Source organism: Glandiceps talaboti, chromosome 7, assembly GCF_964340395.1.
Source record: "Glandiceps talaboti chromosome 7, keGlaTala1.1, whole genome shotgun sequence".
In the NCBI taxonomy this organism is placed as follows: Eukaryota; Metazoa; Hemichordata; class Enteropneusta; family Spengelidae; genus Glandiceps; species Glandiceps talaboti.
Genome location: NC_135555.1, coordinates 27,258,970 through 27,286,754, shown reverse-complemented (window position 1 = coordinate 27,286,754; position 27,785 = coordinate 27,258,970). Strand labels below are relative to the sequence as shown.

At 36.9% G+C, this 27,785-nt stretch overlaps 2 protein-coding genes across 10 annotated transcripts in view; both read right to left on the bottom strand.

Moving 5' to 3' along the window:
- LOC144437420 (chromodomain-helicase-DNA-binding protein 8-like) overlaps positions 1–4,712 on the bottom strand; it is a 204,858-nt gene extending 200,146 nt beyond the window's left edge. For 8 of the 9 annotated variants that reach the window (XM_078126352.1, XM_078126353.1, XM_078126357.1 and 5 more), the window contains exons 1-2: positions 4,627–4,712; positions 1,365–3,159 (exon numbers count right to left, since the gene is read on the bottom strand). In XM_078126352.1, coding sequence (XP_077982478.1) covers positions 1,365–3,032 — 1,668 coding nt within the window. In that variant the 5' untranslated portion in view covers positions 3,033–3,159; positions 4,627–4,712. The remainder of the gene's footprint in view (positions 1–1,364; positions 3,160–4,626) is intronic. The other variant, XM_078126361.1, reaches the window with a different exon arrangement.
- Positions 4,713–12,369: 7,657 nt separating this feature from the next.
- LOC144438285 (ras-related protein Rab-2A) overlaps positions 12,370–27,785 on the bottom strand; it is a 38,694-nt gene continuing 23,278 nt past the window's right edge. Inside the window, exons 4-6 of the mRNA XM_078127339.1 lie at positions 25,112–25,194; positions 17,787–18,060; positions 12,370–15,830 (exon numbers count right to left, since the gene is read on the bottom strand). Coding sequence (XP_077983465.1) covers positions 15,735–15,830; positions 17,787–18,060; positions 25,112–25,194 — 453 coding nt within the window. The 3' untranslated portion in view covers positions 12,370–15,734. The remainder of the gene's footprint in view (positions 15,831–17,786; positions 18,061–25,111; positions 25,195–27,785) is intronic.

The window sequence follows — 27,785 nt, the reverse complement described above, 5'->3', positions numbered from 1 at the left end:
CACTTGTGTATGAATTCCTGATATTATCTTTTCAATATACATGATCATTTGGCTGTTGCTATGGGCGTGGTCTTGTTGCTAGGCACATTTGCATGCATTCATTGAATGTTTATTTATTTGTCTTTCAATTCCTGTTATCTTTGCAATTTACGTGAGTATTTGGTTGTTGCTATGGCCGTGGTCTTGTTGCTAGGCAAAATTACATACATTTTTTGAATGTTTGTTCAATTGTCTATTAATTCCTGTTATCTTTGTGAAATACATGGCCGTTTGGCTGTTGCTATGGGTGTCTCATCGTTGCTAGGGATATTTGCATACTTTTTTGAATGTTTACTCACTTGCCTACCAGATGATGTTATTTGAGCAAAATATACTGCCTTTGATTTGTTGCTAAGGGTGTGGCTATGGTTGCTAGGGCCAATTGTGTCAAAACATTTTGAAGAAAATCTGCACAATAACACTTTTTAGAAACATCTCACCAAGTTTCAGACTCGGTGACCAAGTACTTTTTGAGAAATTTTTGACCAAAATTCATTTTTTACACCTAATTTGCATATCACTGATGAGATCATTATATGCTTCTATATTAATATTTCTTCATCTATACACCAACAGATGCATCCCTGTTAAATTTCAGCCCAATCTGCTGAGCAGTTTTGGAATTATAGGTTTTTGACCAAAAAGACATTTTTAGCCCTAATTTGCATATTACCAGGGGAATCATCATGTCATGAATAAATCTTAATTTACTCACATCTAAGATTGTTCCCATCAAATTTCATGCCAATCTGCCCAGTAGTTTTGGAGTTTTAAGAGTTTTGACCCAAAATCACATTTTTGACCCAAAACCCACATCTCTGATGCAATCATTTTCATTTGAACAATTTCCCGAGACACCAGAACATGACCACCAAATTTGAAAGCAATTGGTCCAGCAGTTTTTGACTTTAAGTTGTTTACACACACACACCCACACAGACAGACACTTTGCCATGCCTATTGCACTATTGAACCTTCTGTTCAGTTGTGCTAAAAAATGGTTTAATATTTGTGATATGACAATAAATAAGCAACACACATTTTTTTAACAAAAGTTTATTATTTTTAGCCAAAATCTAGCTGTATATGTGATGTTTTGATGTGTGTAATTGGAAGTGTGTAGAAAATTTATTTGGCTTTAAATTGATACCAACTTTTCCAAGATAAGGCAATTCTAAGTATTTTTATATCAATTTGATAATGTAACACTAACTCATACTTTTATCATGTATGCTATTGCTAATGAGGGGCGAAAGAGTTAAAGTTCAAATGAAATAACAATAAACTAACGATTAAAAGAATAAAGTAAATAAAAGTTTACTTACCGTTGTCTGAATAATAGCCTGTTGTACATTTGCTTGATTTGGTATGGTCTTGATTTGGAACTGTTGTGTTTGTCCTTGAATATTGACTGTAATCCCGGAGACGGTGGCAGTAGTTCTTGGTGTGTTGAGGTTCATAGTACTTGGGTTTGTCGATGTAGTAGGCACTGTATAACCAGGTGTAGAGTAAGATGAAGAGGCACTAGGTTGTTGCATACTGTTAGGCTGTCCAATTGGACCACCTGACATTGGTATATCAAATGGATTTCCTAAAGTTTCGGTAGTATTATTGCTTACTGGAGGAGGCACTATGTTAGAGTTTACAGCAAAGTTTCCCTGAGAGGTGGTGCTTGTTGATGGCATTGAATGAGAAGATGTAGATGGATGCATGGAATGGGGTACCATGCTTCGCTGTAGGTTAGTAGATGTGGGGGTGAAATTCTGCATGAACTGGGGTTCTGGTTGGCATTGCATTGGATTAGGGTTAGCACTGAAATGTGTCATGCGTTGATTTGAGCTCTCACCTTGCAATGATGTTGGTCTTTGTCCCGGTGGGAACTGCTGGAAAGACTGCACTGGACCTTTTGTCATTGGCACGGAGTTTACACTTACAGCCTGAACATTGGGAATCACCATGTTACTCTGTACATTGTATGTCACCACAGTTTGTGAAGTTGGGGGCCGATTGATGGTCTCTTGAGCTGGTCTCTGTGTTGGCAACTGGTTAGAACCAGGCTGTATGACCTGATAAGCTGGCTGAGGACTTGGCTGAATCTGGGTTGGGAGCCTATTTGTATTGATCTGCATACCCTGAGAATGATTTGGTGATGGAAAAGGCTGACTAGCATGATTTGCACGAGGGTTCACAGCTAGCTGGCCAACATGAGCATGCTGAGCCTGGGCCTGCATATACCCGTTTCCCTGATTGTTCGCCTCATTGCAAGGATGATACCTTTGTTGCTGCTGCTGTTGTTGCTGCTGCTGCGTTGGTGGTGGGGGTTGTACTGGTTGTTGTCTCTGCTGGGGTGCTTGGATGTGGTTTGGTGGTAAAGCGTAATCATGCCCATGGTGTGTCAAGTACGGCGGTGGTACTTGACAATCAGGATTGGGCTGTTCCTGTATAAACTGTTGAGCACTACTTTGGTTCATTTGGTTAGTGTTTTGTTGCGTTTGTGACCACATAGGATTGAAATCATTTATCACAGCTTTCTGATTTCCTTGGAAAGTTTGTGAAAATGCATCATTGGATGGTTGATACTGCGGTGGAGGAGCCTGCTCAATTGGCGGTGATGTGCTGTTTATGCCTGTACTCATATTCTGCATATATCCTTGTTCTGGTATGTGATGCAGCTTTTGTGGCGCAGATGCTGTAGAACTGCTGAATGTGAACTCGTCAAGGTGATGGAGTCGTTGCTGTTGGGATGGATGAATACCCTGGCTGATATTTTGATGAGGTAGTGCTGCATTTTGCAGGGGTAAAAAAGGTTGTTGCTGTTGTTGTATATGTTGCTGTTGGTGTCGCGACACAGACATAAGTGGCTCAGTTTGAGGCAATATCCCTTGATCTCCTGTACCTAGATCTTGACCAAGCAATCCCGAATTCAAACCGGTGATTTCATCTAACAAGTTTGTATCACTATCAAACAAACTCATGATGGACTGGTCATTCATGTTCACAACTTCCTACTGTAGGTGTTCACAGTTTAGAGTTTCATTTTACATAACATTTTCACTCATAATCTTGCTAGATACTATCTCCAGTTCTCTCCTATACCTTTCTCTCCTATACCTAAATACACTGATAAAAGAAAAAGTAACATTATTAATTTCATGTACTTGTGGCTTCATATTGCTTTGATACAAGTCCTACTATTATCTAAATCCACCAATAAAATAATTTAATTTGTTGGAATAATTTGGCATTACAATGTTGACAAACATAGTTCAAGCATATCATTCTGCACTTGTATGGCATCATATTTTTCTGTAATGTATAGTGAGTCTCAAGCAAACTGTAAAAACAAAAGTGATATATTAATTTGTTGTTGCCTGGCTTGTACCAGTAATCAGATTTTAAAAGAGATCAAAATCAAAACTTGAAAAAATCATTAAAATATCATGACATATCTCATTCCAAGTTAAAAGAACTTGATGAGGAATGTTATAAACAATGAAAGTATTGCAAATAAAGCATGATATTGACATCATGGTATGGGAATGGAGAAATTACCATATTTGTTTCAGAAAACTAAATATAAATAATTGATTTAAATGAAACACTATTTATAATGAACCAAAACTCAGAATCTAAACACTCTGATAATTGTTGGTGGAATTCTCCAAAATACTTCCTACTGAATGGCGCAATAAATATTATTAAATTGTGGAAATTACATATCCACGTACCTACATAGAACATATCCATTTCTCTTACACCCGCCCCCACCCCCACCCCATTTATTTCAAACAAAATTATTTGTGAAACCACCACCTGTCATCAAACTTAATTCAATAACTTTGAAAAGGTCCGATAAGACACTACCAAAACTTAATTTCAGTACACTGCAAGATGATAAGTAGTAGACGTCACTTACACGAGTACGACATTTATTATTACCGATACTGTTGTTGCTGTATGTAAGTAACGTAATGTAGATGATGTTATGTAATCATACGTTAACTTAAAACTAATTTTTTCTGAATAAAAACAAACACATTACTAAAAATTACTATATGGTAGTTTAAGTTATACTTTACATACTAAATTACAACAACCAGTTCAGCTTCGAAAGTAGTGTAGAGATGGCTTCCGTAACAAAGGGAACACTGCAATGCGTAATTTGGAAGAACAAAGAAATGTAGGTAACGTTTGTAGACGAGCGACCATGTTTGGGGCTTTATGTCCGGTAATGTTGCTACATGTATTTATATCTAGTTATGCATTCACGTGTGTTGTGTAAGTTCAGGTTCAACTGAGGTTGATCCCCAAATAAGTCATGCAAAAGTAAGTATACATAATTCGAACTATACTCGAAAGAACACCAACTCTTGACGGGCCACAACGCGCGAAAGAACAATGAAAGAAAACTTTTACACGACACACAACGTGCCGAGATGAGTGATTTTGAACAAAAATTAGCTCTACGAAAACCCTTGAAAACACGGCCTGAACCCAACGGGTGCCCCTCAAAACTTCTATACGCGATTAAAAATACATTAGGAATTAAAATTTCCCCACATTTATGTACATGAGAGGCTAACTCACCGTGATATGGTCAGGCGAAAAGCAGAAAATTCCGGCCGAGAAATTTGTAGAGTTTGGGCGGCCGAATGCTTTACACCCGATCATTCTGTAGCGTGTGAGGGCTAGTTTTCTCTTATACAACACCCGCTGTGATTGGTCTATTTAACAGAGCTGTTTAAGCTTTCAATCGAAAAACATATACAATATGACCACAATTAATTCAAGTAATTTATGTAAAATCATCTCTTTGTCGAACATTTTTATTATTTTTTATTTTTATTTTTTTAAATCATTAAACTTTGTAACGTTTCTAAAACAAGCTACAGGCAAAATGACCAATCAGGGTGAGCATTACATAATGGTCACGAAATGACCGAAGACCACGTTCAGAGAATAAGCTGGCCAATCAAGAGCGAGGTCACCAGGAAGTACCCGGATGACTCAGCTTACAAAGAAGTCAGGTGTAGAGGGCGTGGTTTCGCAGTCGCCAACACACTCACTCCAGATGACTAAAAGAACGTACTCGTGTGACACACTGAATGAGTGTGTCGGAGAACGGGAAATCAAGCTACGATAGATATAAGATTACAGTAAGACGCTGCGAAACAGATCGAGTTTCAAGACCACGGACAGTGAATGCATTCTTCAATGTTGAATTTCGTAAAACGGTTGCTCAAACTTTCATAAGTTAGAAAAGTCATTCTTTTATATACAACTTTGGAGTAATTACTAGTATACTGTCTCAGTATAATTTCTCCAAGATACAACCATAGACCTTAGGGACCGGTCAGTTTCTCCAGCCTGGGGGGGGGGGTGGATTCTTAAATCGGGCCGACAAAAACCTTATATCTGTAAAATCCAAAACAGGCTGACCCCCCTATCACTTAATTCTAAAACATGGTGAACCCCCCCCCCCCCCAATATATGATATTCGCATGAGTGACAGGTATTTTTTGATCGTGACTCAGTGTGGACTGCTTGACTGTCTTGCATCTACTTTATAAGATCCCGGGTTAGCACTATCATAATTAGAATTATTGACTACACAGGGTAAATATATTTGAAAAGGAGTTTAATAGCATCTTGACAGTGAAAGGTAGGGGGAAAGCTTGAGAAGGGAATATGTACAGCTGTCATGGGGGTCCTATGGGTCTCCCCCTAGAAGCCCAGGAGGTTTTTAACTCTGAAAAGTCAATTTTGAGACTATTCAGTCATTTTTAGAAAATCATTTCCAAGCTTTACAAGACAGCACCAACATTTAAAAAGCAACTACATAAGGTTGAAATATTTTTGAAATATAGTTTGATAGCATCTTGACAGTAAGCGGTAGGGGGAGATCTTGAGACTGGGATGTGTACACCTCATGGGGGGGTCCTAGGTCTCCCCCTAGAAGCCCTGGAGGTTTTTTCCCTGAAAAGTCAATTTTGAGACTATTCAGACCCTTTCAGACAATAATTTCCAAGCCTTACAAGACAACACCAACATGTAAAAAACAACTACATAGGGTTGAAATACTTTTGAAATATACTTTGATAGCATCTTGACAGTAAGAGGGGAAGAGATTGAGACTGGGATATGTCCACCTCATGCGGGGTCCAAGGGGGTCTCCCTCAAGAAGCCCTGGAGGATTTTTACTCTTATAGCCAATATTTACACTATTTAGACCCTTCAAGCAATAACTTAATCCATGCTTTACAAGACAGCAAGTATCAGAAACTATTCTTTATAACTTACACTAAAGGTTGAAATATGTTCTTAAAAGTTAAATGGCATCATTATATACATGTAGTAAAGGTCAGCACATCTACTGGTAGTATCATTGGTAGGGGAGATTTGGATTGGCAATTTTAGACTATCTTGGCAAACATTTCACATCTTGAAAAGACAATATCATCTCAAATTAGAATAGGGTGAAAATATTTAAGAAAAGTTTAATACCATTATGACAGTAAAAAGGTTGTTGGTGCATCTGATTGTTGGTTGAATGCATGAGTGACCTCTGGGGGTGAGGAAGTCCTTGGGGTTTTCCCCCTGGCAGATATGGATTTTTTTGCTTGAGATAAGAAAAGATTAGAAAAGCTAACGTAAATGTACGTTTTAAATGAGTTTCCTATATCACATAAAATAGACATTTAACATTAGTATAGGGGCATTAATATATGTATAATAAAGTCACCGGTAGAGAACTTTAGGTGGTCATACCTACTGTATAATAGAAACTGGAATCTGATGAGATGTGGTGATTTGTAGTGTCAATAACATGACGAGTAGAACAATTTAGATTAACTTCATTTATAAACTATCTATGAAAATTGCAATTACGAAACCTTCAAGTTCACTTTTGCCCCAAACTGCAATATAAGTGAAGCATTGATTGTGAAACAGCCAAGCATTTACACGACATGTTCTGTAACTAGTGTGGTAGCTAGGTAATACATGTATATGTATACGGTAGCTAGGTAATACATGTATATGTGTATGTATAGTATGCTTGAAATAATAAGTAATATTAAAGAATTCATGTAAGAAACTGGGACAAGAACAAATATTTACATGTACCACATTTCAGACAAGGCTATATGCCATTGTAGAAAAAGGATTTTTTTCTTCCATCACAATCCAAAACACAATGACCCCCCCCCCCCCCTATCCACAATATTGAAAACAGCATGACCCTCCCCCCTCTGCCAATTTCAAAAACAGGGTGACCCCCTCCCAATCCACCACCCCCCCCCCCGGCCAAAGAAACTGACCGGTCCCTTATATTGAATATGAAGTATGCATTCTTAAGATATATCCTAATTACCACAAATAATTAATTATGCAAATTATTCATTAACACTATAAGGTACATCGACAAACTTGATAGGACAAATGTATGTTATGTTTAACGAATATACTAAATTATATTGAAATTAAAGTATGCAGTCTTAAGATATTGCATAATTAGTTGATTTCATTGATATGCAAATTTCCCTAATTAACATGAACAGATCTCGCTCAAAAACTATTCAGGTCTAGCCATAACCCCAAACATTATAGGTACTAAATTTCAATAATAATATACCAACCATAACAATGTGCACAAGTTTGTTGACATAGCCTTTACTTTTAATGAGTAATTTGAATAAATAATGATCTTCAGTAATTAAGCTATATTTGTGGAATGCAAGTTTCAAATTCCATATAATTTGGCACATCCATCAACCATGACAAAGTGGTCATCCTCTAAAGCCTGTTGATATAGTTCTTAATTGTATGACTAATTTGCATAACTAATGATTTTTGGTAATTAGGCAATTTCTTAAGAATGCAAACTTTAAATTCAGATAATTTTGTATATGTATTAATGGCCGATGGTAAAGAAGTGCATGTGTCATTTAAAGCTTGATGTTGTAACTTATAATCTTTATGGTTACTTTGCATAATCAATGTTTGTTTTGATAATTAGGCAATATGTTAACTTTGCAAGCTTCAAATTTCATTTTAATAGATTCATATAATTAATTGTCCAATTAAGTGGTATATCATGTATAATAGCTATATTTTGTATTCCAACAATGTGTGTAGGCCCAAAAATCTATGATTTTGCCCTTACAGGCATTCAGTTTAAATCTGGTCTTGTATTTGTATTGCTTCTCACTTAATCTGTTCTGTACTTGTATTATAAGCACTTTTCATTATTGAGTTATGTGTATACAGACGTGTGTATATTACTATGTGTGTATGTTTATGCCATTGAGTACAGTTGTTTCACTATTTTCTTTATTTTGAACACTTTACACTATAGAGGTGTATGCCTGTGTGTGTGGGGGGGGGGGGGGGGGGTTGTGTGCTGCGTGTACTTTTGATTAACTTTTCTTCTGTGTCCCATTATCGATTTGCAATGTAGAAAAATGTATGGGCCATGGACAAGACTAGTTCCACTGAACTATTTCCATGGTCCACATCAGATAACAATTGTCTATTTCTTTTGTATTCATTTTGTATATTTGTATCATATGTTTCTTTGAAAGTTTAGCTTATTTTTGTTATCTGGTGAAATAAATTTCATTCATTCATTCATTCATTCATTCATTATTTATTTAATATTTATTTATTCATTAAGTAGTATGTAGTGGAACAGGTGTTATGGTTTTTACCAGATTTAAACTGAATGCCTTTCATGATTTATGCAAGAAATTTAGCTCTATATCTGTGATTCGTCAAGTCCCACTGAAAGTTAGTTGTCAAAAATGTTGTTCAAATGCCCACCATGCCTCCTATTCTCAGCACAGGAAAGCTTGCCATCCTCGACTTCACTAGGCTTTCGTGATCCCCTCCGTACCTGGGATATGTACACCCGTTTCCACGGCAAATAATAAATTGAAATTCAAACCCGCATAACATTGCTATTACGCATCAGAAAGTTTACATACTTCATGGTAAGGCTGCTTTCACAAAAACTTGTATATATTGTACACTGACTGTAGTAACTTGTAAGCCCGTTGGGCTGGGTAATTCCTTGTTCCGACTTGTATTGTTACTATTATGTTATGTGATTACATGTCACTCTAATAAACATACTACCGGTACTAATACTACTGTTGGGGGAGATTTTAGGGGGAGGTACTCAAAAAAATATGCATAATGTTGGGGGGGGGGGGGGGTATCTGAAAAAATAATGTGAGTCATGGGGTAGGGGGAATTGACTTCATGATCCCTCATACATGGGAATATTAACCTTTTAATAGTTGGCCAGCCTTTTTCAACAATAACAACAAAAACACCTAAGCTGTTAACAAATTAATACATGTAACAAACAATTGTCTGCTTTTATTAAAAGAGGGCTTGTCCAGATTTTATTTCCAGGGGGACGCCAGAGGATTTCCCCTTTTCCTTGTATTTTTTCCTTGCCCCCCACCCCCACCCAATTGACTTACACACCTACACAAACACACTATACACACAAAAACTCAGCAAAAACAATTTACATGTATGTATGTATGTATGTATGTATGTATGTATGTATGTATGTATGTGTGTATGTGTGTCTGTCAGTCAGTCTGTCTGTCTGTCTGTCTGTATGTATGTATGTATGTATGTATGTATGTATGTATGTATGTAAGTATGTATGTATGCATACTATTACAAAACACACACACACACACACACACACACACACACACACAAACACAGCTTGAGCACCATGCCTATAGCCTTTGAACCTCTGAACCTTTGTTAATAAATAATAACTTATCAAGTTTCTGTGTATAAACTTTTACTGAAAAAAAGAAGATTATACCATTTCATGCACAATGACAAGAACAACATATTTCCATTGGGCAATGCGGATATACTTTAAATACTTCACTACTATTCTACTTTTTTAGATATGTATTGGATACAACTTTAGTTCCAATGCCGGTTTGTGTTGCTCAGCTTGTCAACAATGCAATAAAAAATGTGAACATTTTTATTGTTGGAAGGAATAGTCAAAAACTGAAATAATTTAACTATCAACATGTTTACTTGTTATACTTTGACTGATATATAAGTTTCCAGTATTAGGTGATTTCGCAAACACAAACCAAACTGTAGATGACTTCCAACCCTGTGCCAACATAAAAAAGCTGTATGCTTCAAACAATTATAATTTCATGATAAAATTGCTCTATCTCGTTTTGCAGAGAAAAATAATGTCAGCATAAGTGTTGTCAAAAACAACATTGAACACTTGAGAAAATCTGGAGAGAGAAGAACACATCAGATCTAAACATCAGGCAGAGCAACAGAAAAAGAAGAAAACAAGAAATATAATGACTATGACTGGTTGAAGTTGTTCTTGAGTGAAACGCTTGAAAAACTGAAAGTGAAAGAGTTAGATAAATATCTTGATGAACATAAATTACCAAAACAGAGAAAATTAAAAAGAGAAAAATTAGACATAATATCCACTCACATAGTAGGAACACCAGAATTTAGATCTAGAAAAACGACTGCAAATGGAATTAAAACTAATATCATGGAAATGAGTGAAACAGATAGTTGTGACTCTGAGACTGAAAGTGACTCTTCTGTAATGCATGTTCTAGGCAGTGATGGAGACAATTGTGATACTGATAGCTCAGAAAATTCATGTACTTATGATAACACTGATAGAGATTGTGATGAAACAAGTCTTGCACATCCTTGTGGACAAGTTACTTTAAGAAGTGCCAGAATTGCAGGTCAATGTATGTTGCATTAAGTTTTTTTCCATGACCCCCCCCCCCCCTAATTTTTCCTGAGAAAAATTGATGTCCCCCCCACACCCGAAGTTAAATCTGGACACTAAAAATCCTTCAAATTGCACATACGAAACAATACATCAATGTAAGAGTTGAATGGTACTTGTTGTTTTGGTCCAAAAAGATGTGTAGAAAGCAGCTTTAAAGTTGAACATATCCAGGACCAGAGTTATTGTAAATTAGCCATTTCCTCTGCTATGTCCAAAAATCAGTTTCAACAAACATGCATTTAGAGCAAAAGCCCTCTGATTCCAATGATTGCAAGCACCTAATCACAACACAAGGAATATACCTCAATTCATCAGCTCTTTCCATCACACAGCTTTTACTAATGTGGTATACTGATATGCTATATGGTATTGTATGTTTCAAATTTCACTTTCCACTTTACTGAAAATATTTTGTTTTAACATGACCATCCTTCCATTGTTCCTAAGTGATATCTAACTATTTTATATAAACTGATTTTAGTACATAGCATAGAAGACAAATATGGATGCAACATTTTATACATTGAAAAAACTCTTAGAAGTAGAATGTCAGTCATGTGCAGGTGGATGGACTGGACCTATCATGTCAAGAATCCCACGACCCATGCAGGTGGATGGACTGGACCTATCATGTCAAGAATTCCATGACCCATGCAGGTGGATGGACTGGACCTATCATGTCAAGAATCCCATGACCCATGCAGGTGGATGTTTACCAAAATCTAATCAGTTCTTGCCATTAGCATATGGAAGATGTGCAGCATATTTAATTATAATTGAGCCATCTGTTTTTAAGAAAATGATGACACATACATACATACATACATACATACATACATACATACATACATACATACATACATACATACATACATACATACATACATACATACATACATACATACATACATACATACATACATCCATACATACATACATACATACATACATACATACATACATACATACATACATACATACATACATACATACAGACATACAGACATCTAGACAGTCAGACATTTCAATAACTCCCCTTATGGGAGGTAAAAACCAATGGCCATATACAAGAAACCTAGTATACAGATAAGTATTTACCGTACAAGTAATCATGGAAGCTATAATTATTCATGTGTTTAGTTTAAGTCTCTATGCTTCACTATGGGGACAGAATGACGATTTTCAACTCATTGTTACAAACTGTACACAACACAACATAATACAGTCACTTTTTGAAGATTTTATTTCATCCTGCTATACATAATATGATTACAGACATATTTGAATCAACAGATACAGTTATCATGTTCCCAAGTAAAACACAAACATTTGAAGTAAATACATACAAAGTTATCTTCTAGCACTAATTGTTAGGCCCCCCCCCCCTTTAAAGTAAATACATAAAGTTATCTTCTAGCACTAATTGTTACGCCCCCCCCCCCTTTAAAGTAAATACATAAAGTTATCTTCTAGCACTAATTGTTATGCCCCCCCCCCCCCCTTCATTCAACATTAACAATTCTTCCCATTTTTGTTAATTTCCAAAATAGTTTTAGATCAGGTCTATAATATTTGTGGTAGAACCACTAACTATCTCAGTGGACAACATGTACAATTTGAACACCGAGTCTACTGACTTACAGTGCCATGATACGATAAAACAATATCCAATTTTAACTGTCACTTGTATCACAATCTCTGTACTACATTGGTGCACCATTGAACACATGTAAAATTCAGCCAATTTTACAGTGATCAGTAAACACCACCACAATGATCACAGGCTTGTCTCATTCATCTTTGGCAACTCTACTAGACATATTTGAATTATAAACAGCATCATGTGAAAGTTCATTTGTTCATAAGGCAAATAAGTGTTACAATGTATACCATTATAATTAGTGTTGTGAAGCCATATTGCCATCAAAACTGTTACACTGTATAGAGTGTTTTAATGAGATAGTGCTGTGCAGCTAGATCACTATCAAAACTGACAAACAGTATACACTTTGACGTCTTTGTGGTGATGGTAAGGTGTTGCAATCTCTAATTTACTTTACAATATTTGAGACTGTAAATACAATGAAGTGCATCCAATGTTTTACATACATGTTATAGAACAATTTTAATTGATGTGAGTTTGACAACAAAAAATACATGTCTTTCCCACCCATAAAACCATCTGTATTCCTTTGCATGCTGGGTAATTTACAAACCAATTTATTTGCAATGGTCATTTAGTTATTTTTGCAGTACAACTGCATGACAAATTGTGTGCCAAGATTTCATACTCGAAAAACTGGAAGATACATCTTGTCTCCATGGATACACAAATTCTTGAATTTATCAGATGGTTTATGTATGTTTAAATGATGACTTCACAGTAGAAATTATGCTCTTGGATAAATAGAAAAAAATTGCTGGTGCAGCAAAGTCATAAAATATTAGTTATAACATCCAACAAGAAAAATAATTCCCCACAGCAGGGAAATACAAGTTGATATTTAGATGTAACCATGCAAGTTGTGTTTTTGGGTAAATGCCAGCTGATGACCTTGCAATAAAGAGATTTTCCAGCATTCACAGATGAAACATGATGATTAGCCATGAAATGTAATGTAATCACAATACTTCAAATCGTTCACACATTTACATACTAGCTTCTCATCTTGACTACATGAGAATGATACATATGCCATTGAAAATAGGAGTGTGGTCAGTTTGGTAATATCACAAAACTGAAAAGTTAATTAAACAGTAGTTTCCAGAGCAATGTGATTATAAGGTATAGTTAGAACACAGGAAGACATTTTCCCCAATTTTTGCCAAGATTTCAAGTGATGCATGAACAAGAGTATTTCAATGAACAAACGGTGAGGGCGCTAGATAATACAGCAAACGTTTAATCATTCAGCCTGCCAAACTTCTCACCACCATGAACTAAGCATTACAATAACTCAAATGAGAACATCCCTTCCTTTCTTTTCTTGTAATCTTGGTATATCTCTTATTTTTCAGTGGGTGGATCAGCAATGGGTAAAAAGATAGGTAATACACAGTTACCAAAATGTCGGTAGGTGTCCCATTACTGACTTGGCTTTGCTACCCTCAATGTCTGTACAATTCTTGGAATATGGGTTTCTTTTTTGTTATAGTAATTTGTCTTGCAAGAAAGAAAGACTGAATGTTCATGGACTCTGGATTCACAGTTCCAAATATTTATTGACTGAGTAGAAATGTTGACAGTATTTCTATCCTTTCCTAAAATGTTATTAACTGGGCAGTTTGGTTGATTCTACAGGGTTGGTTAAAATCATCAACATTTTAACAGTACACAGTCAAATGATGTTATACTCTTCTTCACATACAGGTTTATACTAAATGACTCTGTATGGTCTATCAATGCTATATTTTAGTCAGTTTATCACACTAATTGATGCTACATTTTCTAGACAACCGTTTGTCATCGCTACTCACAGACTAACCACACATGGTATTGTATAACGCTAAATGGAGTTTTTCTGCAATTCCATGCACATCACAATTTGAACTAAATAAAACAAAATTACTGTTACATGTACACACTTGATGTCACACTAAGTTGTACACACTTGATGTCACACTAAGTTGTAAACACTTGATGTCACACTAAGTCAATATAACATTTGACATAGTTGTAGCATACTTGATCCTTCCAATTCCTAGCCATGTACACTCAAATCTACACACAGATACAAACTGTACCTATACGGATACATATTTTTTTTTCATTCATTTATTTTTTTTCCAATTCTATTGTTGAAAACTTGACTATCTGTACTGACATCAAATATTTGTATTTCCATGCACATGGTTTCTACAAAGGTGACACTTCTTCTGAGGGGCTTAAAAAAGAATAAGTTAAGACCAACATGGTCACACAGTAGCTTTACCTTTTTTATATTTCTTACTATACCATTCTATATACTATCAAACCATTTTGCAACATACTTGAATTTTCTCCCCCTCATTGCCCCATATTCTGTTCATAGTGGCATGACCCTTTGATACTCTAATGTGGGCTATTCCACTGCAAAAAGAATATTGGGAGGTGATACTTTTGGTTGCTTTTAAAACACGCTAATTGACTTGCCAAAATTATGTACAGACTCCACATGCATTGAAAATGCCACCAAATCTTCTCATTAAATAAAGTTCATTTTGTAAACCTGAATAATGTCTGTATTGAAATATCAAACTAATTCACCATTGGTCATACTGTCACCAATTTGTCTCTCACGAGAAAAAACTCAGATGATAGAGAACTTTAGACACCCATATTTTGGGTGCGATACTTTAAACTGCCAATGCAGGAAGGACAAATCCACAAGTTGAAAAAAAAAATTTATCCAGTAAAAGTTGCTGATAACTACATTGCTCGAAATATAGTAAGGGGTATATACCTTGGGAATATACATATACACTTGGTAACACTTGGTAACACTGTGTAACACTGTGTAACATTTGGTCACATTTGGTAACACTGTGTAACACTGTGTAACACTTGGTAACATTTGGTAACACTGTGTAAATAGGAAATATTACTCAAAACTGCTAAACATCTAGACATTTCGACTAACTGCTTTCAGTATAATAACTATACCCACATATTTTTTTCTGTTCTTTCAAAAAACACCTTTAAATTTTGTCCTGGGGAAAGGCTGAAAAGGATTACGATGGACTGGATGTATACAATACAAAGAAATACACGCATGCCTGGGTTCAGTTAGAATATGTACGTGTAATTTCGCTAGTTGGTGTTTGGTATTGTGTCTTGATTTGTCAGACTGCAGAATTTGAAAATAAAAATCCAGTTTTTAAGAGCTAATGTCTAACAGCAACCTCCTCCTGACTGCTGGCCACCTCCTGAAGAGGGCAGTGTTGGATTTGTTGGTGAGTGCTGTGGTCCAAGTTTAATTCCATTTGCCTGAAATGGAAACAAATGAATATTTGTCAGTTAAGAGTTACACACTGACTAACCATGTTCATACCATAAGAATATTAAGATCTGGAGGCCTCCAAATTATGGTGTGACCTGGAGGCCTCCTGGCTACGGTGTAACCTGCATGGAGGACTACTGGCAATGGTGTGACCTGGAGGCCTCCTAATTACGGTGTGAACTGGAGGCCTCCTGGCTATGGTGTAACCTGGAAGCCTACTGGCAGCAGTGTGACCTGGAGACCTCCTGGCTACGGTGTAACCTAATTTGCCTATCACAGATTAGATCAGTATAAAAAAAATACAGCCAATTGCATTGTAGCACACCTGTACAGTTTTTAAAAATGTTTATCCATATGCTAGTCCATGCTAACAATGTTCATTTGCTGAATGACTGACTATCCAGTTGCCTATCCAATCATGTTGCTATCTTTACGATATATGCTGTCCTTTGGCTGTTGCTATGGGCGTGGTCATGTTGTTAGATATGTTTGCATACATTTGTATATGTTTTTGTTCACTTGTGTATGAATTCCTGATGTTATCTTTGCTATATACGTGATCGTTTGGCTGTTGCTATGGGCGTGGTCTTGTTGCTAGGCATATTTACATACATTTTTTGAATGTTTATTCAATTGTCTATTAATCCCCGTTGTTATCTTCGCAATATATGTGATCATTTGGCTGTTGCTATGGGCGTGGTCTTGTTGCTAGGTATATTTACATACATTTTTTGAATGTTTATTCAATTGTCTATTAATCCCCGTCGTTAACTTCGCAATATTTGTGATCATTTGGCTGTTGCTATGGGAGTGGCCTTGTTGCTAGGCACATTTGCATACATTTTTCAAATGTTTATTCAATCGTCTATTAAACCCGGTTATCTTTGTGAAATACACGACCGTCTGGCTGTTGCAATGGTCGTGGTCATGATTGCTAGGGTATTTGCATACATTTTTTGAATGTTTACTTACTTGCCTACTAGATGATGTTGTTATTTGACCAAAATATACTGCCATTTGGTTGTTGCTAGGGCCAATTTTGTCAAAATGTTTTGAAGAAAATCTGCAGAATAACACTTTCAGAAACATCTCACACAGGTTTCAGACTCATTGACCAAGTACTTTTTGACCAAAAATGAACATTCTAACACCTAATTTGCATATCACTCATGGAATATTTGTATGCTTAATATTTCTTCGTCCATACATCCCTAGATGTGCTCCCATTAAATTTCAGCCCAATCTGCTCATTAGTTTTGGAATTATAGATTTTTAACCAAAAAGACACATTGTTAGCCCTAATTTGCATATTACCGATGGAATCATTATGTACAAATCATGAACAAATAAACAAGTCATGAACAAATCTTACTTGATACTCCCTTAAGAATGTTCCCACCAAATTTTGAATCAATCTGCCCAGTAGTTTCACACACACGCACGCACGCACGCACGCACGCACGCACGCACGCACACACACACACACACACACACACACACACACACACACACACACACACACACACACACACACACACACACCGGGCGATCCCTATAGCACTACTGAACCTCAGTTCAGTTGTGCTAAAAAATGATTGATATTAATTTTGTATACACCCCAAGATGCATTAAATTTCTGCCTAATCTGCTAAGTAGATTTGGAATTAAAGATTTTTGACCAAAAAGACAATTTGTAGGCCTAATTTGCATATTATTGATGGAATCATCATGTTATGAACAAATCTTAATGTACACACCCCGAAGAATGTTCCCACCAAATTTCAGAGAAATCTGCCAAGTAGTTTTTGAGTTAAAATTTTGTTGTTACCAAAAATGACCTTTTTTGACCCAAAACACATACCTGTGATGCGATCATGTTGCTTTGCCAGGGCTTAAAAACAATCGAGTATGGTATAGTGATACAACAAATCCACAAAACTTACCTCATTGTTAATATCAAATACTCCCTCCTGGATCTTTTCATAAATTTCCTTGGCTGTGTTAATAAAGGCTTCCTCTACATTAGCTGCTGTCTTTGCTGAGGTCTCCATGAAAATAAGACCATGTTCCCTGGCAAAGGCTTCACCTTCCTCCTTCTTGACATCACGTCGTGCTTCCAAGTCACTCTTGTTACCAATCAACATGATAACCATGTTAGAATTGGAATGCTGACGGGCATCTTCTAACCATGTGGTCAGATGATTGAAAGTATCCCTCCTACACAAACAGCAATTAATTCAAATTAATACCTTTTTTATATCAATGTAATGTAATAATATATCAAAGCAGACTTTTTCAAGGAAATTATAGATTTGTTCACGACTGATATCCTTCTTTTCAGTAAATCTTAGCTGAATTTACTTTGGATAAACTTACTTAGTAAATTTGGGGTATTTATTTTGAACATGAATGTCTCAAAACCAGCTTTTTATTTTTAGTAATTTTTCCAGTATTTAATAAATGTTAAATCTTTGCCCACACTAAAATTTAGCAAAACATTCTATGTTATATACAAGTCATTGAGAATGACATAGTCCCCGCTATAATTGGGTTTTAAGGAATTATCACTACTCTGATCACGCAACAACATTTGTGAACCTGAAACAAACAGACTTAGATATGTTGTGTGTGCTTGTTGGACATGGAATATGCCTCCAACAATAAAGGATTGGTTGGGTATGGGGGATCATATCACGATGAAAATGGAGTCTGAGTTATGGCTTTGGACATGGAAAATTCACAAACAAAATGGCTGCCAGGCAGCCATATTGGATCGTATCACGACGAAAATGGATATGCACATGTATGTCATAGAACGCTGTCCTAATACCAACTTTGAATGAGATCTGTTCAAGCATGTCTTAGTAATGGCTTTGGACATGGAAAATTCACAAACAAAATGGCTGCCAGGCAGCCATATTGGATCGTATCACAACGAAAATGGATATGCACATGTATGTCATAGAACACTGTCCAAATACCAACTTTGAATGAGATCTGTTTAAGCATGTCTGAGTTATGGCTTTGGACATGGAAAATTCACACACAAAATGGCTGGCAGGCAGCCATATTGGATCGTATCACGACGAAAATGGATATACACATGTATGTCATAGAACACTGTCCTAATACCAACTTTGAATGAGATCTGTTCAAGCATGTCTGAGTTATGGCTTTGGACATGAAAATTCCCAAACAAAATGGCTATCAGGCAGCCATATTGGATCGTATCACAATGAAAATGGATATGCACATGTATGTCATAGAACACTGTCCTAATACCAACTTTGAATGAGATCTGTTCAAGCATGTCTGAGTTATGGCTTTGGACATGAAAATTCACAAACAAAATGGCTGCTAGGCGGCCATATTGGATTGTATCATGACAACAATGAATATGAACATGTATGTCATATAACACTGTCCTAATACCAACTTTGAATGAGATCTGTTAAAGCATGTCTGAGTTAGGGCTCTAGACAGGGAAAATTCGCAAACAAAATGGTTGCTAGGCGGCCATATTGGATCGTATCATAAAACAAATTGACGTGCATATGTATGCCATAGTACGTTGCCCCTGTACCAAGTTTGAAAAAAATTGGTCCAGGCATCTCCAAGAAACAGCTGCGGACGGACGGATGGACGGACGGACGCACAGATGCACGGACGGACGGACGGACAGACGGAACCCAATCCATAAGTCCCCGTTCCGGACTTCGTCCGCGGGGACTAAAAAGGGCCATAAAATTGGTGAAAATAACAGTATTGGAGGGAAAAGACCATGATAGCTGGTGCATGGATGTTCACAGCTATGGTACAAGGCTGTGAGAATAGCTGTAACGGGGGTGTGAACACACGGGCTGCTTACATGGTATGATTCTATAGCTGGTACATGGATGTCCACAACTGTGTGCTAGGTATGTTGTGTACATCTATGTTACATAGCTGTGAGAATAGCTGTAATTGGGATGTGAACAAAAGGACTGCTACAGGGTATGCTCTGCAGCTATGGTAATAGCTGTAACAGTATGCTGTACACAACTATGGTACATAGCTGTGAGAATAGCTTTAACTGGGATGTGGACAAAAGGGCTGCTACAGAGTATGATTCCAACATAGCTGGTACATGGATGTGCATAACTGTGTACTAGGTGTGATGTGCACAGCTATGGTAGTGGGGTGTACAAAACAATTATGGCACAGAGGTGGTATGCACATCCATGTAACAGGCACATTTTTCACAAGAACTTCGCAGAGCTGTGGAAAGTATACCCTGTAACAGAGATGTGGGGCACACTGCTAGTACATAGTTGTGCTCCTCTTCCTAGCACTAGGGTGTGGCCACATCCTAGTGCTAGGATGTGCAAGGTTCCCTGTGTACTGTAGTATCAAACTGGGTATGATTTTACAGTTATTTTCATCAGTTTATACAAACATATCAACATGGTATACTTTATTTGGTAATATGGTCTGCAAGTACAGAAAGTTACTAGAAAGGAGCTACACAAAGGTCACTTTACAGTTGATAAAATAAAAAATTACTGCTATGATATTCATAAACATTTGCTAAGTTGTCATTCGTTGTAAACTGTAATATCACCAGCAACATAGCAATGGATGACAGCATCAAATAATTATTCATCATCATCATTCGGCTGCAGAGCTGGCAACCACAAGTTTCCTCCAACTGCAGCAACCCTGGGCCATTGCTGTGAGTTGTTTTTTGGTTCAGTAATATGCCATCCACATCCCCCATGAGACACTTGATGTTGCCCTCCACGTTTCCTTTTTCCATGGGGTGGGATGTAGAGGGAACAGGCTCTTCCATCAGGCAGGCAAAGTATATGACCTAAGAATTTGAGTTGATGGGTCTTGACCTTCTCAATGAGTTGTGCTGTTCCAGTCAGATTGTAAATGGTAGCATTTGTTACCCGATCCACGCTTTTGATGTTCAACATTATTCGGTAGAAGGATGTTGCAAATGCACTGATTTTGTTTTCCATTTCCTTGAAGATGACCCATGATCTCCAGAGGCTCTCTAATTTCTAGAATGCTGTCCAAACAAGAGCTTTCCGTCACTTAAGGTCACTAGCAATGGATGCCATTATGGAGCCCAGATATCTGAAGTCAGTCACATGGTTAATGCAGGAGGCTGAGGGTGACAGTTTATGTATATTGTCTTGCCTGAGCTGATGACAAGGCCAAGGTCAGCTGTACCATCAGTGGTGCTTGAAAGCTATGACTTGGCCAATGGAATTGAAGACTCGAGGAGTGAAATATCATCTGCAAAGTCCAAGTCATTTAGCAGTTTGGCTGGATATCTTCGTGATTGATGAGGACAGGTCACAACTCCTGATGCCTTTCACAGTAGGTAGTTGATAAGGATGGTAAAGTGGAAGGGCGCCAAAACATCACCTTGCACAACTCCTGTTGTTACAGCAAAGGCTTCCAAAATGCTTCCATCGACCAAAACTGCACTACTAGAATTTTGGTAAAGCACTGGATGGCATTGACCAGGGCCTTTGGAATGCTGTAATGACGCAGTACTGAGAACATTACAGATCTATTGATGGAATTGAAGGCCTTCTTTAAGTCAACAACCAGATTTAAACTGAATGCCTCCCGTAAGGGAATCACTAATTATGCAAATAACTCATTAAAATTTTAAAAAAACTATGGTAACAGGCTTTGTTTTTGGACAAGCGTGCTTTCTTAACCCTTTCACCACCGATTCCCGCTACAGCGGGAACGCTCTAGGGCGCCCACCGATTCCCTCTACAGCGGGAACGCCAAAGGTCATTCAACTACTACGACGTTCAAACCGTTTAACGGCAGCTATTGCTGCAAAACTTGCTGCCATAACTAGTTCCACACATGCGTATTAGCCTTGTTTATATAGTCTGCCATTTTGAACACATGTTAGTGGATGGTTTTCTAGCACGATTGGGAAGACGAGCGATCGTAATTTTTGTGTGCGTTTTTCGCCAGAAAGATCGAATTTCAACAACGCGGAAGTAATTAACGGCTCACGTAGCATCTCCTACGATGTCATTTTGACAACTGTCCTGAGAAATTTCCACTGAATTTTTACTCAAAAACATTGTTGAATACATCAGGTCAGTTGTGGGAACGGTATAGGCTTCAGAACTACCACGAGGGCCGAGTGATCTACCGGCGGGGAATTCACCGTTGCCGTAGTGAAAGTTGGCAAATTGCGTAACTTGTTGACCCGTAGCATTCGCACATACTATGGTCTTGGGGCCAGTATTTAGCTCCAAAAGTAATTATTTTGGTCATATTTCTTTGTGGTAATGTTCAATAATGAATAATACTCATACAAGTTCAATTAATACTGGTCAGTGGTACAATGTGGGCGGTAGATTACACACAATCTGACGATTTTCCGATCACATTTTTTGAATGCGTTTTTTAACGGTAAAATTCAAATTTCATCATGGCCACATCCAAAATTGTCTCCCCTAACATCGTTTGCGATGTAAATAACGACTCTGTTCATGAAAAATTATGTTTAATTTTGACTTTGATGGCATTTATGAATGAAAAGAGATGGCTGTGTGAACTCAATGTACTCAATGTGACGAAAACATTACCGCGGCGTGGGTTCAAATTACAGACTGCATATTTCCGTTGGTCGGTATGTGCGTCGGCAAATAAAGCCATTTTGCCCATCCGATTTTGGCGCCGATGCTACTGACTTACGGTCATTTTTTGCCGATTTCTGGCATAAATTGAGTAATAATTTTTTTTTGTTCTGCTCAATAATGAATTATATTTACAAAAAACAACTTTTCAAAAGGTATCAAGGTGACAACTTTAGATATTTTAAGACACTTTCATTGCCGGTGCGGCACCGTCTGTTGCGTCATAATCGGATTAGTGAGCCGTTAATTAATTTCGTTCAAATTTTTACGACTCAAAATGTCATTTTCTGCCAAATTTTCGCCACTTTTGACAATTTAACCAGTAAAGAGACGTTTTGTAGGAACATAAACGTTAGTATTTTGAATTTTATTTGTAATATAAATATTTTGTTAATTTGTGATATGTCAATAAATAAACGACTCGTGTTTGTTTTATTCATATTTTATTACTTTAATTCATATTTCGGTTGTGTTTGTGGAATTTGAATGCATGTATTTGCAAGTGTGATGTAGAGAATTTATTTTCCAATGAAATGATACCTCATTTTTTAAAAATGAGCAACTCTAAGTATTTTTATATCAATTTGATTACATAACACTCACTCTCACCTGGTGGTCAGTGAGGGGGGTGGTGGAGAACAAACATTCCCAGGGGGCAATTGGTGGTGAAAAGGTTAAGTTAATGTATGAGCCAAATTATACAGAATTTGAAGAGTGCATGATACTGCTTAATTACTGAATATTGTTCATTATTCAAAATACTCATTAAAAGGTAAAAGTTGTAGCAACAAACTTCATAGGACAGGTGCGTATTATTATGGTTGATATATGTATCATATTATATGAAATTTGAAGCTTGCATTTTTAAGATACAACGTAGTTACCCAAAATCGTTAATTATGCAAATTTTTCATTAAAACTGTACGTTAACATATGTACTAAATTGTATTGAAATTGAAGTATGCAGTCGTTGGATATAGCCTAATTACCAAGAATAATTAATTATGCAAATTATTCATTAACACTGGAAGGTACATCAACAAGCTTTACAAGACATGTGCGATTGTTATTGTTAACATGTGTACTGAATTATATTGAAATTGAAGTATGTATTCTTATGATATAGCCTAATTACCGAAAATCATTAATTATGCAAATTATTCATTAACACTGTAAGGTACATCAACTAACTTTACAGGACATATGTGTTTTCTTATGGTTAACGTATGTACTAAATTATGTTGAATATGAAGTATGCATTCTTAAGATATAGCCTAATTACCAAAAATAATTAATTATGCAAATTATTTGTTAACGCTGTAAGGTACATCATCAAATTTTATAGGACAAATGTATGTTGTTATAAAGAATATACTAAATTATATTGAAATTGAAGTATGCAGTCTTAAGATATTGCTTAATTATTTGATTTCATTAATATGCAAATTTCTCTAATTAAACATTAACCTATCTGGCTGAAAACCTAATCAGGTCTAGCTATTACCCTAAAGATTATATATTTCAAATTTCATAACAATTGAGCCAGGTGAATTTTAGAAAATGATGACACAGACAGACAGACACACAGACACACAGACAGACAGACATTCGTATTTTAATACCTCCTGTACCCTTACGGGCGGTAAAAATGACAGTCAAGGAGAGCTGGTATTCCCTGAAACCTTCCATTATTCATCTCAGAATGTATCTGCTGAGCACAGCTGTGTCTGGGTCTGAAGACAGCCTGGTTTCTTGTCAGCAGTGGGTCAGCATGTGGTCAGATTTGATTTAGGAGGATCTTGTTATAAATCTTTGCACCTATAGACATGAGTGATATGCCTCGATAGTTGGTCATCAGAGAGAGGTCAACTTTCTTTGGGAGTGGGACGATGATATTGGAGACCCATTGACGTGGTGGAATCAATGTAGTATAAACTTCTGAACAAACGGTATGGATGACAACTACCATGTGATCACCACCTCCCTGTAAGGCTACTGCTGTAATAACTATTGCATATCTTGTGATGTCATACACAAGTAAAGTATCTGTTTACATACCATGTTATGTCATACAAGAATCAGTTGACATACCTTGTGATGTCATACACAAGTATCAGTTTACATACCATGTGATGTCATACACAAGTAAAGTACCAGTTTACATACCTTGTGATGTCATACACAAGTAAAGTACCAGTTTACATACCATGTGATGTCATACACAAGTAAAGTACCAGTTTACATACCATGTGATGTCATACACAAGTAAAGTACCAGTTTACATACCTTGTGATGTCATACACAAGTAAAATACCAGTTTACATACCATGTGATGTCATACACAAGTAAAGTACCAGTTTACATACCTTGTGATGTCATACACAAGTAAAATACCAGTTTACATACCATGTGATGTCATACACAAGTAAAGTACCAGTTTACATACCTTGTGATGTCATACACAAGTAAAATACCAGTTTACATACCATGTGATGTCATACACAAGTAAAGTACCAGTTTACATACCATGTGATGTCATACACAAGTAAAATACCAGTTTACATACCTTGTGATGTCATACACAAGTAAAGTACCAGTTTACATACCTTGTGATGTCATATACAAGTAGAGCACCAGCAGCTCCACGGTAATAAGACCTGGTAATTGAACGGAACGACTCTTGACCAGCCTGGTGGGAAAAAAAACCACACATTATAGCAGTAACTTCTAGTCTTAGTAGACTCCTAGTTTAATGACCTGGAATCAATGTTATAATCTCAGGTCTCTTTGCAATGGATATGGCCCCAGGCTTGTATGCCATTATGAAGCAGAGAATCTAGAAGTTTACTGAAGAAATACAGATAGCAATGAAAAGTAGTTAGATCAGGGGCATGAGGCAACAATTCTGGTGAAACTCGAAAATGATAATGATGTCATACAGGTAATAAAGGCCCACGTTAGCTATGAGTCACATTTACATACTTACTTCTTTATTCATTATACCCGTCTACACATATTTGTTATTTTGGGTATAAGGCCAGGGATTATATGTGTGTACTTGTACACTTTCTGGTATACGGATAGACATGGTGCAAAATCGATGCTTAGTGCGCTCGCGACAGCTGACGCGCTCCGCTGCTTGGCGTGCTCAAGCTCAAACGTATTCCTTGCTTTAAACTTGTAATACAGAGGGTAGGACACAGCATCGAATAAACCAATCAGGACACTTCAAATCGACAATGTGAATTTTCTCTCAAAGCTTGGTACCACCTGCTGCCCTCTTGTGGTGAGATATATATTTCGCATGTTGCAGTACATTGTGGCGTTTGCGGGACAGTAAAACAGATTGCCGAAACAGCATATTATATGAGCTGAAGCTCCAAAACTTTTGCAAGGGATATAAACAAAAACACAATTGATAATATCTTGGTTTAATCAATATTTGGTGCCGTAGAGTTGCAGTAGGCTCGAACACACAGTCAATTCCGGTCTATATTATTTTCATAAAATTACATAAAAATAATCTTTAAACATTAGTCGTCATATCTTTGTCTCTTTCAAAATATACCTTTGCATGAAAGAGAAAACGTAACAACATCATTTGACTGAGTAAACAAATACTCGTAAGTTTGCCCGAAACAGAAAGCGTCCGTGAACGAGGGCGATGTGGTTTCAAGCTTACGACGAAAAAGAACACCAAAGTGTCCTACCTTTTCTTCTTTAGCAAATGAGCAAATTGAGCAAATGCTGAACTCGTGGCGGTTGAATTTTCAAATTCCAAGATTCGAAGCATTCGATCTCGCGATAAGACAGAGAAGTAAATTCTATGACCGTTGGGGGCGCTATTCAATCAGTACACGCCACAGCAGCGTCCCGTATATTCTATTTGTATTCCAGCGCGATTCGAGTTAAATATATGTGTTTCTCTGTGTATTATAATTAGATATTAATTAGTGATTCAAGATACTGAACTAATGATAAACAAGAACTTGACGGAACTTGTTGATGTTGTCTACTTTCACGTTATTCAATATTGTTATAGACACCAGAATTGTTGCCTCATGCCCTTGGTTAGATCACAAAATACAAACCTCTGATGTATATTTCATTACAGCTGCAATCAAAGATTGTGTTGTATATAGTTTTACAAAATGCTACATTTAACCTAAATGAAATAGATCACCTAAAAGTACTGTAACTAGATGCAGACACGTGGGCACCAAAGTTTTGATGTCTACATAGTGGCACATTAGTTCCTTTCAGACAGTATGTAGCAAGAAAATGTATTCCTTCAATCTTGCTATCTTACAGTGTAGCATGTGCAGTTTGTTATTGGTTTTTGTGTGGTTGAATCAAACAGGACTAGTGAACACTACCATGCAACAGGCTGTATATAATATCCATCTATGGGACAAAAGATCCAAGAATTCATGCAAGATTTCAATTCACTGATAATATATTCAACACTTTAGACCAAACATTTTGTTTAGGAGATCCACACAACATGACCGAATTTGAGTCACATGGCAGTCATCTGAATTAAGGAGTCAGGGCCTACAAATATCTGATATATCCACCTGTCAGTCACTATTAAGTGGGGACTGTGTACCATGGGCCTACAAATATCTGATATATCTCAACCTGTACGCCACTAATAAGTGAAGACTGTGTTATGTGGAGTCATGATAGGTGAATGGTTAGAGTGGCTGGCTTGGAATCTACAGGATGTAGATTCAAGCCCCTTCGCTGCCATTTGTTTCTGAGTGGCTAAAGTCCTTGGGCAAGATTTGAACCATGACTGTGCCTCAGTCAACCCAGCTGTATAATTTGGGACCTGGTAGAATAGAGGTTGCAATGTGAATATTTTAATCCTATGCGCTTATAAAGGCTGCAATGGATTGTACACTCCCCAGGGAGTGAATAAGTATGAAGGGGCATTGTGCCACTATAGATCCGTCCCTGGGGTAAAAATTGTAAAGCACTTTGGGCACACAGTAGGAAAGAGCTATATAAAAATAGTGCCAAGGGTGTTGTAGCACAACTGCATTTGGCTGTTGCTATGGACATGGTCTTGTTGCTTGGGATATTTTCCATACATTTTTGGAATCTTAATTAACTTGTCTACCCTTCCCACTTTTCATCTTTGCAATATAAACCATCATTTAGCTGTTGCTATGGGCATGGTCCTGTTGCTGGGCATATCTGCATACATTTTTTGAATCTTTAGTTCCTTACCTACCCATCCCTGTTACCTTTGTAATATGCATTGTCATTCACTGT